This window comes from Eubalaena glacialis, chromosome 20, assembly GCF_028564815.1.
Source record: "Eubalaena glacialis isolate mEubGla1 chromosome 20, mEubGla1.1.hap2.+ XY, whole genome shotgun sequence".
Classification (NCBI taxonomy): Eukaryota; Metazoa; Chordata; class Mammalia; order Artiodactyla; family Balaenidae; genus Eubalaena; species Eubalaena glacialis.
Window position 1 is genome coordinate 20,829,742 of NC_083735.1, and position 13,508 is coordinate 20,843,249.

General features: G+C 34.0%; 1 protein-coding gene across 3 annotated transcripts in view; it reads left to right on the forward strand.

The window, feature by feature from the left end:
* Positions 1 to 6,823: 6,823 nt before the first annotated feature.
* The window catches only part of SGCZ (sarcoglycan zeta), a 329,058-nt gene continuing 322,373 nt past the window's right edge, over positions 6,824 to 13,508 (forward strand). For all 3 annotated transcript variants that reach the window (XM_061177331.1, XM_061177333.1, XM_061177332.1), the window contains exon 1: positions 6,824 to 7,018. In XM_061177331.1, the coding sequence (XP_061033314.1) occupies positions 6,824 to 7,018 (195 nt within the window). The remainder of the gene's footprint in view (positions 7,019 to 13,508) is intronic.

A 13,508-nucleotide genomic window follows, 5' to 3' on the forward strand; every position in this document is an offset into this window, starting at 1 on the left:
CCACGGCATGTGGGATATTCCGGGAACAGGGATCGAACCCGTGTCCCCTGCATTGGCAGGTGGATTCTTAACCACTGCGCCACCAGGGAAGTCCCATACCTATGTTGTTTCATCTCTTGGTGATGATACATCTCTGAGTGGGCAAAAGACTTCCCAGCCTCCTTCAAAATCACTTTAATGGCTAAGTTTTTCTGTTAATAACACATGAGGGGGTCTGAGAATTGAGTGACTTTATCGTTAGGAACCTAAATCTAAGTCTGTGACTGAACAAATGCCAAAAACTGTGATGGAGTTTTCATCCAATTAAATACTGGAAAAGTATTTTCTATGTAAAAGTGCTTCATTTTAGAGTACATGAAATGTACTCTAAATGTATGCAGAATAAGCTCAGAATGATGACTGGGTCATTCTCTGTAAATGTCCACATTTTTCTAAAATTTTTATTCATTTGGGAATGTGTTGCCCTTCTAATGTCTATTCAGGTTTCTTTTTTACTGTCAGCCTTGGCTAGAGTCCTCTTCTATTTCATCTCAAGAGGCAGCTCCATTTGACTGAGATATCTTTCATCATTCTTGAAATTCAGTTGCTAGGCTGCTACTTTTCCAGGCTGTAAAATCTGACTACAGCATTTTCCATAAACCAACTGGAAAAAAAATTCACTCCAAATGGACATTTTTCTTAAATAACAATTTTTAACTGCCGTCTTCTTGGAATGTGCCTTTGAGAATTAAGTATCACAGATAGGGAGAAGTTTCAATTGCCATGGTAAGTGGACTTTATTGTTTTCAGTCTCTCTCAACATTAGTAGCTGTTTAGAGACTCATTTTCTGGGAACAGAAAACAAAATGCCTTTCTGCTGTGTAAAGTTAATGCCATAAAATTTGGACACTTCAAGCATCTGGTTTTTTAAATGATATTTCCAGCATGTCTTTTAAAATGAATTCCAATATAAATACTTATACGGCACTGAAGGAGGGGACCACTAGCTAAAAGGTGGAAGATCAGTTTTTTAAATGAGTATTTTTACTGTTTAAAAGGAAAGGGGAACTTTAACATTCTACTTTTCTCCTCCCACGTTGCTCTTATGTAAGTCAGTGTAATGTTCATTTGAGAGCAGAGGGCATTGGGGCAGAGGAAGGCTAAGTGGCTTGCCCTAGGATGTACAGAATAGAATGGCCAGACTGGGATTACGCTTGGCACATAAATCTGAGACTGCACTTAGCTTGCTGTGCCCATTCCTTGTCTGAACAAATAACAGACAATTGTAGTGTTAAATCTAACATGATCAACACTTAATGAGTAGTGACACCAACATGATCTACCATTTCTCCTGGAATCTAAGCTATTCCCAGTGAGGAAGTTAAGGGGTTTTGGAACTGAGATCCAATTTTTATGGTCACAAAGCTGTTGCATATTGCTACTTGAATGTGCCAAGTGCTAGCTCTGTAATCAGAAATTAAAAGCAATTTCCCAAATTATCTAGCTTACTTTCCAGGAGACACATGCTTCTCTTTTATATTCATATTTCCCATAACAGGGAACACAGGGAACAGGTCTGAGCAAAACTGAGATTCTTAATTTATATTTTAATTTTAAGGAATGAAATAGTGAGTTAAACAAATAATCTGTTATTTCCTTCCGGTCTGTGTGCTTACATCTCTGTGTTATAGCCAGTATTGATGTGAGTAGTATTATAATAGTGTTAAATGTGGTATTTTAAAAACAGTTACATCAATTATATGACTTGAAATATAAAATTGGGTTCTCTTTACACCTTTATCATCAGATTGACAATTTAGTGGTAAAATCTGGACTGGAGAGAACAGGTTCTCAATACCTGGGCTTGAACTAACTTTCTAATGTCCTCATGCTTTTGGGCAAAGTCCGAGAGTCCTTTTTCTATTCTTGGTAAAACTCAGATTTAAAAAAGTGATGACTTACAATTCACTTCCATACTTCTCAGTTCTCACTGCCATATTTAAGTTGTTCAAACCACCTCCCTATTAGGATCATAAGGATAGAAATGTGAACGGGTCACTTGATCATCTTTTCAGACAATATTTCTTCCTTACAAAACATAAAACAGAGCATTCCATTAATAGCTTTTATTTTTACCCTTAATTTAACCATGGCAATGTAAAACAATTATCTCAGACATTGTAATCTCTTTTAACCTCTTCTTTTCTTCTTCTAGTCTCACAAATATTAAGACATGTCGAATTTTCTTTAGCCTTTCCTGTCTATCTAGAGAGATGCCACGTCTAATTATATTCACAAATGCCCTCCTTTCTCTACTCCCAATTTTAGAAAATAAATAATAAAACCTTACTGAAAGAGAGGAAAGACTGTGGGGATGGAAAGGAGAAGATGGTACTTATATCCATGAGCATTCTAGGTCTTATACAGTGAAATCCAAATGGAGCAAGTTTGTAGTGATGGAGCCTCTGATTAAGTGGGCTTTGGAGGAGGTGAGTCTCAGTGCCACATGTCCCAGAGCCAGGCACCTGCAAACTCTAACCACAGTGCAGCTACCTTCAGTTTTGCATATGCTGATGTGAGTCAGAATACTAGTGCATGACTAAGACCAAGAACTCTTCTCATTGGATTATGATCATTATAACCTGTCTACTTTATTCCCACCTTGTAGAGCCCAGCTGCCTGGCTGATCTTCTGTCATTGTCACTAGTTCCTTGGCCACCACACCTCTGAGAATGCATAACTCGTCTCTGTATCCCAGATGTCACCTCGACTATTGGTCCCATATTAAGTAACCTCATTGCTTTTCCATTTTCTCTCTCATATCCTTCAGATAAACTCACACTGGTCCCTGATTTAATACTCCAACATCTGACTTCATATTCTCATCTGAAATCCCATTCCTTTGCTCTTCTCTACCCCTCAAAAAATGTCTATACTCTCTCCACTTCCTCATATTTCATTTTCTATTTAGCCCACTCTAATTAGGCCTTCAGATAAATCTTCGAAGATCTCCTTTAACTTTCTTCATAGAAGTTTTCCATCATTTTAATTTCATCCTCGGTGTCACTTCCTTTGTGAGGCATTTTCTTTCTACCACTTTCAAAGTAGTTTCCCACGCCCCCATTATATCACCATGCCTATTATCTTCATAGCATCTATCACTATTTAATATTTTATTGCTTATATCATGAATCCATTATATTGTATTTATCATCTTCAGAGCATATTACTATTTGATATGTTATTTTCTATATATTTATACACATACATTTATACATTATTGGTTTATTGTGTTTTCCATAACTATGTGAAATTCATGAGTGCAGCAAACTTGAACTACCTGCACATAGTTGTCACTAAAAACATATTTTATCGAATGAAGACTAGAGTCTCAAATACTGTGCCTTGCTCTGAGTATTTATACAAAATACCTAAATAATGATGCCAGGTAGATTGGAATATTTATAACATTACCTTGGCTTTAGTATTTTGTACTGTTGTCCCCTTCTGTGAGGCAGGGGAGTAGTAGCCAATGGACTCTGATGCTTTAGTTAATTTTTCTCCCATTCCATCCAGCTCAGTAGACTTTACCAGAATTCTCCAGAGCTAGATTATTAGTGATGAATCATGTTTAGGTCATTGGTGATTAATGAATGATTAATTCATTCTCTTCTAGTATTTACACACTAAGTTATTAAATTTACTGAACAAAACAACCCTTTCTGAAAACCAGATTTTCCATACCTTTGGAGAAAAATGTTGAAAAGTTCACAAGGTCTAGAAAGTGCAAAGTCCAAAATTAAATCAGCCCTTCCCTGAATTACAAGAGGATACAAGTAAATGCATTTATCTTAATGTGAATACTGATAAACATCTGGATACAAGAAGGCTGAAGACTTCCTCAACCTTAGCTAAGAAAGACTGTGTGTTAGAAGTTATTTGATTCAAACGAATGCTTTTAAACATAAAATCTAGTATGAAATAGAACTGCAAAACTAAGATGAAGGAAGTCCTAATTATTTTAAGTAATAACCAATAATAGGGGTAGTCACAACCTTGAAAACCAAACGAATTGCAAAGCAATAATTTTGAGAATGTTGAATTTATATTTCAGAAGGAAGTAAAGAGGACTAACCAGAGAGACATCTCAGCACAGTGATATATTCTCTCAGGAAATCTTGGCCATTTCTCTTTCAGGAAGTTTACTTAGCTCTTCTGAGAAAATAAGTGTATCTTCAAGTGTACGTTTGCTACATTCCTTTAGAATGGCATTAAACACTTAATTAAACAATTTTCTATTTTATTTATGGAATTCTCATAATGCCAGGGGAACCAAGATATTTCAGAATATGTTTAATACTTGAAAATGGGTCAGCATTTAACATTTTAGGCGAAGGTTGTAGAAGTTTCATATATAGGGTAGTTTGCTTAATCTCTTACAGTTGTATGTTGTTCTTCTTCTCTAGTACTATGAGAGCCCTGTAACCACTGTGAAAGCTTTTGTGATCTTGAAAAACACTCAGGTCTGTGAGACTTAAGAAAGAAGGAAATTTTTAAAGAAAACTCTATAATCTTGTTGTCTTTTTGCAGCTTGGATATTCTAAAGTATTTTGTGATGAACAAGATATATAAAGTAATAACGTTAAACTCATCTTTAAGAAAATATCATTGAATTTCTTGAGGTGGTAAAATAGTTTTAATTAAATAACAGATTTTTTGTTATCTTGACAACTTTTTCTCTTGGCTTTTTGTTATGCTATTTGCTTTTTCAAATTGTTAGAGGCATTTGATATATTTACTGAATTTCTGATGCTTTACCAAAAAAAATCAATTCTATTGTTGAAAGACCATTTTCTTTGTAATGTCTGTTTGTTTTATTTCAGATACTTATTAAGTTCTCATTTCTTTTCTAAGGCATGTTAATCTCACCTTCATGTCTAAACAGAATTTGTAGAAATAGAATATTCTAAAAAGAAAGTTTGCTTTAATATGAGATTAAAGACAATGCATGGTCTGAATAGTCACAGCATTTTACTTGTGACTTCAGAGACCAGCTATACCAGGGAAGTTCTCTTCCTTGTCAGCTGGACATAATCAGGTGCCTGGGCTCTTTTGCTCCAGTCTCACATCCATACTCTTCCTCTTTTCAAGAACATGGCTCTTCCTTTTTCTTCCCTTTAATTGTGGTGGTCCTTAGAGTTCCCTTTATCATCTTCCTATAATATATTTTCTACTTTGTAATAATAGCCATTGTCAGAACTATAAAATCTCCACCAGAATCTTCAGGCAAAGTAAATTCCCGTGGTATTCTGTCACCTGTTATATCACTTTACGTTTTGTAGCAGTCAGCAAGTTACACATCTCCCCTCCAAATTAGAATTAAGGTCTAAAGCTTTTTGGCTACTTTCAAGAAAATATTAAATATTAATTTAAATAATAACAATGACAATAAAGAAAAAGTTAATTTTTTATATTATGAAAGAATTTGTTCTTAATCATCTAATAGTATTAGCTCTTCTAATACATTTAAAATTATAATTTAACATATGAAACTATTTTTATTATATTAAATATAATATATGTCACTCATAAAAAATTGGAGAGATAATATTTAACTGCATTAATACAATTTGAAGTTATAGCTCTAAAATAAAAAGAAAAATGGGAGAAAGCCAAATAACTTGGATATTTTGCATTTCTCAGTATATAGTTCAACATTTTATTTAGTGTAGGATTAAGTCAATTAACACCATAAATTGATAATCTTACATTATATATTTTGTACTACTTAACAGGTAATTTTAATTCTTTATTAATGTTTTTATTGTTGCATAATTTATTCAGCATTATTTCTGTTGGTGTATTAATTATTAATTGCATGCACAAGAAATCTGAGAAAAACCTAAAAAGAAAAAAAATGAACAATTATTGTTCTATAGAAAATCATATTTTATAAAATTTAAAGTTTCCATCCTTCAGGTAATGAATATATTATTCTGAAAATTGTATACCCAGTACATATGCTTTGACATTTCTTATCCATATTTTTAGGTTTTATCAGATAGTAAATAATGTATTTGCTCTTTGAAAGAACTAATTTAGAACCTAAATTTATATACTACCATAGAATACCATCTCCCCTTTTCCAAAACTGACTTCTGCTGATATCACTGTATTATGTTACAGGATAGTAAATATGCTGTTTGTTCTTTCAGAGATCAATTTTATACTGATAGCTCATTGAAACACAACTAAAATAAATAACATTCTAAATAAAAGTTTTAATTAAATAGTTACATCTATGTAATTCTAAATAAAAGTGATTTTCTTTCCATAGGTTTTTGCAAACACACTGACATTTTATTAAAACATATACACTGAGCTCCTTATATCCTGCATTTTTAAAGCCACAAAAATATCTTGTGGTACAGTTGGCCTCTGTCTACTCCAAAGAACAGATGAAGTTCATTCCAAGAGTAGCATGGCTGTGCATACAGTTACTGGGTTTTAGACAAATGGAAGTATTGCTGAGAATCTTCACAGACTCCTGAGAGCAAAGGTCAATGTTAGGGTTGGACAAACCCCGCTGAAAATGATACACATCTTAGAGATGTAACAGGTAGTTAAATAGCTTTGAAAAGCAAAACTAGTGATAAGGATTTGAGGGGTTTTATAACATTTCAATTAATTTTAATTAAATAAATTAATTTTAATTACTCATCAATAATTGTGTGAGCACTCACTGACCATTATTCTTAGATATCTTGTGCCTTTTGATTTTAAAAAAATCTTTGGTTTTATTTTTGAATACTTCTTTTCTTTCTTTTTTTTTTTTTTTTTTCAGATGACACGAGAGCAGTACATACTAGCAACACAACAAAATAACCTGCCAAGGGCTGAGAATGCACAACTTTACCCAGTGGGAATTTATGGATGGCGAAAGAGGTGCTTATACTTCTTTGTCCTTCTGCTGTTGGTTACCATGATAGTTAACTTAGCCATGACAATTTGGATATTGAAAGTGATGAACTTCACCGTGGTAAGTACCCCCATGATTTTATATCTATTGCCTTTGGTTCAAAGAAGATATAGATTTATTATTTTTTTAATTGACAGTTATTCATCTTAATCTTTACATGTTTGTCTTGAAATTTTGAAGACTGTCATATATTATTTTATGACTGCATTCAATAGGTAATCATGATACATATATTTTACTACCTGCCATTTGAGTGTGGGGAACTTAGATCATGAGACAGCACAGCACATTGATTTATTAGGAAGTTAGAAAACTTTTAATCAATAAGCATGAAGCATTGTTTGCTAAACCTGGGAATCTAAAAAATGTGTCTGCTTTTAGAAATGATATTTCATGTTAAAATTAATATAGGGAATCACAAGTTCCTTTGAAATACTTTATACAGAGTATTTACCTCTCTACATTTGCTTTCTATGTAATATACTGCATGATCAAATCTAAACCCTGGAACTTTCCTGGGCTGCATGGAACAATGTCTATAATTGTCATCACATGGTGATCTCATTCTATCAGAGAGCATGGCAATGGTAAATAAAAGATAAACCAGGAATTAAATCTCTGTTTTACAAAAATCAATAATTAGCAAAATCATTGTATAATCCATAGATGAATTTTGCTTCAGTTTTTTGACCATGTACAATAAACCTATGAGGATGTCTTATCTGGGAAAAATTAGCTGCTTCAGCAAAGTCTAGTTTAGCCATTTTATATTTACTGGCTAAATTCTTAAATTTCTCTACTCTGTCTTTAAACCATTCTGCCTTTGCTTAGAAACCTCAGATAGCTTCACATCCAAGCAGGTATCTTTCTTTGCTGACCAAATTGCTATTATTCTTTAGAACTCTGCATCCTCAGGGGTGAGTGTAAAGCTGGCTATTTAACTTCACTGATCTTCTGATGTGGGGCTGCCTTTTAAAAAAAAAAAACCACTCTGCTGTGTATTGATTTAGCAAGAGTCATTTCTTTCTGACTTCACTAATACCGAATTCTAACTAGAAAATGAGCCCAGCATCTGTCCACAGTGTAGGGCACTGCGGTTGTGTGCAGTAGGAGCCTGGGGGGCAGGTGGCCTAACCTTCCAAAGAGGAAAAACTATAACTGTGCAAATCATGATAAAGCAGCATATGCTCACGGAGAAAAATGAGCTGAGCAGGGGTTCCATTTTTTCCAATACAGTGCAAATTCTGAAGGGTATTTATTAGAAAAAGAAATGAAAGACAAAGAGAAGATGGGCAGGACTCAATGTGTTCCAGGATTAGAGAAAATAACTGCTTCCTAGACATGGATATATGTTCAGGGTCATTGATCAAGGCCTGTGAGCCTGTGGGGGGCTAGAGGTGGAGCTGGGGGCTACTAGGCAAATGATAGCTTTATGAGACTCTGGTAACACATATGAACCATTCCTTTGTCCCAGGAGCTGGCTCAGTTCCGTACCCACCACCCCCCAGAAAAAAAAGTCTTGAGAGTATCTGACACAAATGTCATTAATTCTACCTGTAATCTTTTTGTTCTTCTGAGCTCTGCTCCTGTGTTCACTTACTCGTGCCTGCTTCATTTGTGATTTGTGTATCACACAGTAGGGACAATATGTATACCCCTGCAGATTTTTTTATGCTCTCTTAACTATCAGCCAAACTAGCAGTTGCTGACAGCAAGTTCTTCAACATCATTTTTCTAAAAAAATTTTTTTTTCTCAAAGAGAAGAAGAGTAGATTTTTCTCCAAGTCTTACAATTTCAAGCATTCTTTTCCCTCTATCAAGAGACATCTTTTAAAAGCTCATGAAAAATAGGATCAACTCTCTCACCTTAGGGAGCCTTGATCCTATCCAGTGACCAGGCCACGGGAATTTTCAGATTAAATGCATGTATGTTTCTGAACCATGTTTAAATTAATTAAGAAAATAGACTTAAATGCGTAATTTCATGGCTGCATGCATCAGCCTCCCAATACCTTGCCCCATGCTGAAGCCAAAGCTGGATAAGCCATTCAGGGAAAATAATTGAACCGTCATTGTCCTCCGGATCCACACAGGCCCCTGGGTCTCTGTTACCTATGGAGCTCTCTAATTTGAACCTCAGCTGGCCAAAATGTAAATGTCAACATATTCCTTGGGATAATGAAAAGGAATTTATTTCTGTAGGAATCTTGACATTTATTTACTTATTTTATTTTAGGCATATCTTTCTTTTTTTTTTTTTTAAATCACAATTTTATTTTTTTATAATCAAAATATAAAACTATCCTTCCTTTAGCTATGTAAGCTATTTATATGTACCTGAAATAAATGGAAAGATAAAGTTGTAATTTTTGTATCAAGATAATTTTTATAAGGTAACATACTCTTTATATCCATGCAGTGATTCATAATTGTTCAGAAAAATTCCAAATTACTTAAGTAATTGCAGATTTTAGCAGTCCTAAATACTACACATCAGATTAAGCTGCATGTACTCGCAAAGTGAAATAATTTGTAATCCTCTTACATTAGAGCAGTAAAAAAAATCAATTTTAGTTTTCACTAGTACATTAGGATTGTATCTATCTCTAGAATGAATACCAAAAACCACTTGCCATACTATAGTGAGAAGTAGTAAATGGTGTGTAAATTGTTTGGGGAGTGTTATTGATCTGCACAAAATGTATTTCACTTTCATTACAACTGTTGCCATTCAATACATGGAAATATGTGGCTGTTAACATCTCTTATTTGGGCAAACTTGACATGTTATTGCTCTCAAAATATTGTGTTTTCAGCACAGCAAGTGTAGCTGCAAACCTGTTTTATGATGCTTCTTGGAGTCCATCATTATGACCAGTATTACACGTGATCTCTATGGTTGATATGACCTTATTCTCTTTCTCATTTTGTGGAAAATAATATCACTCTGCTATTGAGATATCCAGCTGCAGAGAATCAGGAAAAAGGAAATGACTTTATACCACAGGGTGAAAAACTGAGGGTAGATATAAACAATAATTTCCTGGCCATGAGAGCTGGTAAGTGTAGGCATGAGTTGAAGGGAGAGATTTTGAAACAACATTCTCTCGAGATCAGTATAACCCAATTACATGCTTCTGTTGTTGTTGTTTGGTTGTTTGGTATAATATCTTTGTGATTCAATATAATAGACTAGTCCAGCAGATCTATCAAACCAGGCATTCTGCTGAGGCAATATTCTTTTCTTCCAGTGCCCATTAGCTCTATACTTGAAAATTGAAAATGAATATAATAATAAAGTATTCATTTTAGTCATGAGAGTACTAAGTAAAAGTTGGTGGCATCCAACTGCAACTTAATTTGATTAGACATGTTAACAAGCCAGCAAAAGAAAGAATGGAAACTTAAGTGCCATTTATGAAGTGAAGATTGAGAGGAAGGTCATGAATGTTGTGACTGAAAAGTCAAGAGTACCCAGATGTGGATAATAATTGAAACAATCAATTAGTTGAATAAATTAGAAAAAAATTCTTAGAGGCTTATATGATGAGTGGGATGAATGTTGGATGAAGGGAAATCCCAGGAGAAGCTGGATTGAATATCTTAGTTTTTAAGGATTGAAAAGGAACTGGGACATTTTTAGTTCAACCATCCACGTATTTCTAGAGTTCACTCTACAACGTTCTCTCCATTTGGTCACTCAGCATCTGCTTAAATCCTCCTTTGGATGATAAGCAAACCATCCCATTATATCACTGGATAGTTTTGTTGTTATTGATATCTTGGTATCTTGTTGCAATCTTCCTGTATGTTAACTCCAGTCTTAGGATCCTAATTCCATTCTTTCAATCTGACATCAATTTATTAATTAATCAAGACCACAATATGTTCCAGTATACACACATATACATACATATATAAACAAACACACACACGTATACATATATATACACTTACATACTTTTATACATATACACATCAAGGATATATATATCTTTGATCATATTGCATTTTAATGTCTAAAGAACAGAATATGTAAGAGAGATTCTTATGCAATCCCTTTGGTTTCCTTAGTTGCGACTTCCTTTTTTCATTTCATATTCTCTTTATTACATATTTACAAGTATATGTTTACAAGATGATCAACCCTTTTGTGATATCTTTCTGTTTATGGCTGTTGTCTATAGAGTCACTGATACCTTTTATCATACTTTCTTTTCTTTTAGTGTACCTTTCTAAAGTTGAGATTGCACATAATACTGTATTTAGCTTTCTGCTTTCTCACTTTTTAAAGCTAAATGTTTTTAAAGTTAATTCAGGGGGAATATGAAATAATATACTTTTTCTGATTCTTAAATCCTGTAATCCTTCTAATACTTTGGTAAATGACACATCACATATCCCCATCTCACACTTGTAACTATTTATTCCTTTTTTTTTTAATCTTCATCAGTAACCAAGTGATGTATTATCTATAGCCATTTCCAATCTACCTAAGATGGCTAAAGTATATATGCAATATGCTATCATCTGTGTATCCATCCAAAAACTTGCTACTCCCACAGTTTTTTTCATTTCACTTTCTAATAGGACCATTACTTTGGAATGAACTTTTCCATCTCCATTTATCCAACCAGTTCTTATATTTATCAAAGCTGTGTCCTAATCTCAGATGCATTTTATTTCTTACCCAGAATCTATGGATATGGATAAACATATGTGAAGCTTAAATATGAACTAACCATATTTCATTGATTTTTAATTGTTTTTCCTCCTCTCCTTAGCGTGTTTATCACAAAATACTTTCTTTCTGTATGACCTTGTTTATTGTCTGTTCCCCTCTCCACAAATGGAATATAAGCTCCATGAGGCCAAGGGTTTTTGACACTTTTTCCACTGCTGTATTCCCAAAGCAGAGGATAATCCCTTCCAGATAATTAGCCCTTCACAAGTATTTGTGGGATAAATATCAGTCTTTAAAATTACCTGTGTTGAAAACCAGTTAGCTGTTCATTTCACTATGATGTGTGCCTTTCCAAAGGCCCAGCTTGACCTAGGAAGAATTGAGGCAAAACTACTAGTTATCCCAGGTCTCTTTGCTACTGTTTAAGGTCTCATAAGCACAGGGGATGGTTCGTGGTCTATGCAGTGGTATTTATTAACTTCTACATTGAAAAAGCAGTTTTGTGTTCTGAACACCAAGATTAATAATTCCCAGTGGCTCCTGATTTAAGAGCCAACACATTCCAAGAAGGCAGGCCCAACCTTGATTATCCATTATCAGTGGTACAGAGAGCTGCCATTATTAACATTTATTTAATATGAAATATTTTATCCTACAAAAGAATATACATATATATTTAAGGCACAAATGATAATAATAACAATCATAAACAATGAAATGAACACTGTGCCACATTCCCCAGTTGTAAAAATAAACATTACCAATGTCTCCTAACTCTATCTATAGAGAACCACAATCCTGAATGTTTTTTTCTTGATTTATTTAGTTTCATGTGAGTGTATGTGTGTATAAACCTCAAACATTATATTGCTTTTAGGTCAGCAATCTGTTTGCAAGATTTATCCCTGTTAATGTGTATAGCTGCAATTTATTTAGTTACTGCTGTAAATTTAATTATGAGTGTACCTTATTTATTTATCAATTTTCCTTTTGAGTTATTTCCAAAGTATTTTTTGTTGTTTAATTTGCTCTCACAAACAGTGATCCTAAGAATATTTTTGTATATTGATAAGTGTAGTTGCACATGTACAAGAGTTTCTCTAGGTTCTAGAGTCTAGAGTGTATGTCTAGAAATATTGGCTTTTAACATGTATTTTTTTCCCTAAAGTGATTGAATCAGTTTGCTGCCACCACGAGCAACCTGTAAGGGTTTCCCTTGTTCTCCTTAACTCTTAACAGAGAACTGCCAGCTAAACTAAACTGCTACCTCTTAAGCCACAAATCTGACAGCCAGCTATCTCATAAAGATCCTCTTTGTTTATTCGTTTGTTTGTTTATCTGGGTGTCCCTTTCTGACAGATTTATCCCTTTATTTTTAGTCATATGTCTTATCTCTGCAATAGGATTTACTATGTTGTATTAGATGTATAATTATGGTTCATCTAAATATGTACTCCTCTCCACTCGTTTTCCCAAAGCTCCATTAATGTGGGAATTCCTCAAGGAGCAGAATCGGGTCTTATTATCTTTTTTATCTTGGTATCTTTGCCAGGCACATAGTAGGTAATACATTATTTTCAGTTGACCATTACATCACTTATTACAATCCCTCTAGAAAACGTAATCAGAACCTCAAGTGTGAGAGAAACTAACTGTGTTTCCTGACTTCCAGCCTCTCTTGGGAGGGAACCTTCTTCAGTGGAGGCTCAGCCTGCCCACCACAATCATAACTTCCCCAAGTCTCTTCCTTTGGCAATTGAAATCAATGGAATATTGAGACTGTCTAGAGAAATTTGTTGACCCCACTTGGTCTCATCTTAAGGATATTTGCGATTTTCTAAATTTACTTTGATTAAAAAAAATAAA